The 631-nt window shown below is 71.0% G+C and overlaps 1 protein-coding gene across 1 annotated transcript in view; it reads left to right on the top strand.

Moving 5' to 3' along the window:
* Positions 1-6: 6 nt before the first annotated feature.
* Positions 7-631, top strand: part of SLC12A5 (solute carrier family 12 member 5) — a 31,596-nt gene continuing 30,971 nt past the window's right edge. Inside the window, exon 1 of the mRNA XM_008057933.2 lies at positions 7-208. Within this exon, the coding sequence (XP_008056124.2) occupies positions 157-208 (52 nt within the window). The 5' untranslated portion in view covers positions 7-156. The remainder of the gene's footprint in view (positions 209-631) is intronic.

Below are 631 nucleotides of genomic sequence, written 5' to 3'. Positions count from 1 at the left end.
AGTGTGTGTGCGCCGGGCGGGCGGGCACTGCAGCTTCTTCCTCCGTGGAGCGGAGAGCGAACGAGAGCTAGTGCGAGCGAGAGAGCGGCGAAGGCGGGCAGAGGGGCGCGGGCGAGGCGGCGCAGCCATCCCCGGGCCAGGGGCCGCGCCGCCACCATGCTCAACAACCTGACGGACTGCGAGGAGGGCGATGGGGGAGCCAACCCGGGTAAGCTGTGGTCCGGGGGTGGCGGGGGAGGGGGCGGCGAGAAGAGGAGGCAGCTCTGGGGCTAGAGGCGGAGCGGGGGCCGCCTTCTTCAGAGAAGAGGCTGGGACTGACCCGGGCGGTGGGTGCCCACGGCGGCCTGAGCCCCGCTCCATTGGAATGCTCCAGGCGCTGTCCGAGGTTCTGGAATGCGCCGCGCCTGGGGGCAGAGCTGGGGCCGAGGGGTTGTCGCTGCCTACGGCCTGAGGGCAGACTTGGGTTAGCTAAACCGGGAAGGCGGTAGGAAGGGTATGGAAGAGCTAGAATGGGCTGACGTGGAGCTCGCCGGACGAGAGGAAGACTCCTTTCCCCGAGAGGGGACCCCGGCGTCCTGGCGCAGAGCGGGCACCGGCGGCGCCGGGGGGCGCAGTCTGCTGCAGTCCCTCG

The sequence above is a fragment of the Carlito syrichta genome, unplaced genomic scaffold (genome assembly GCF_000164805.1).
Source record: "Carlito syrichta isolate Samal-C Ts95f unplaced genomic scaffold, Tarsius_syrichta-2.0.1 Scaffold303154, whole genome shotgun sequence".
Lineage (NCBI taxonomy): Eukaryota > Metazoa > Chordata > Mammalia > Primates > Tarsiidae > Carlito > Carlito syrichta.
Note: the sequence above shows the minus strand (reverse complement) of the source record. Positions and strands in the feature narration are given on the sequence as shown.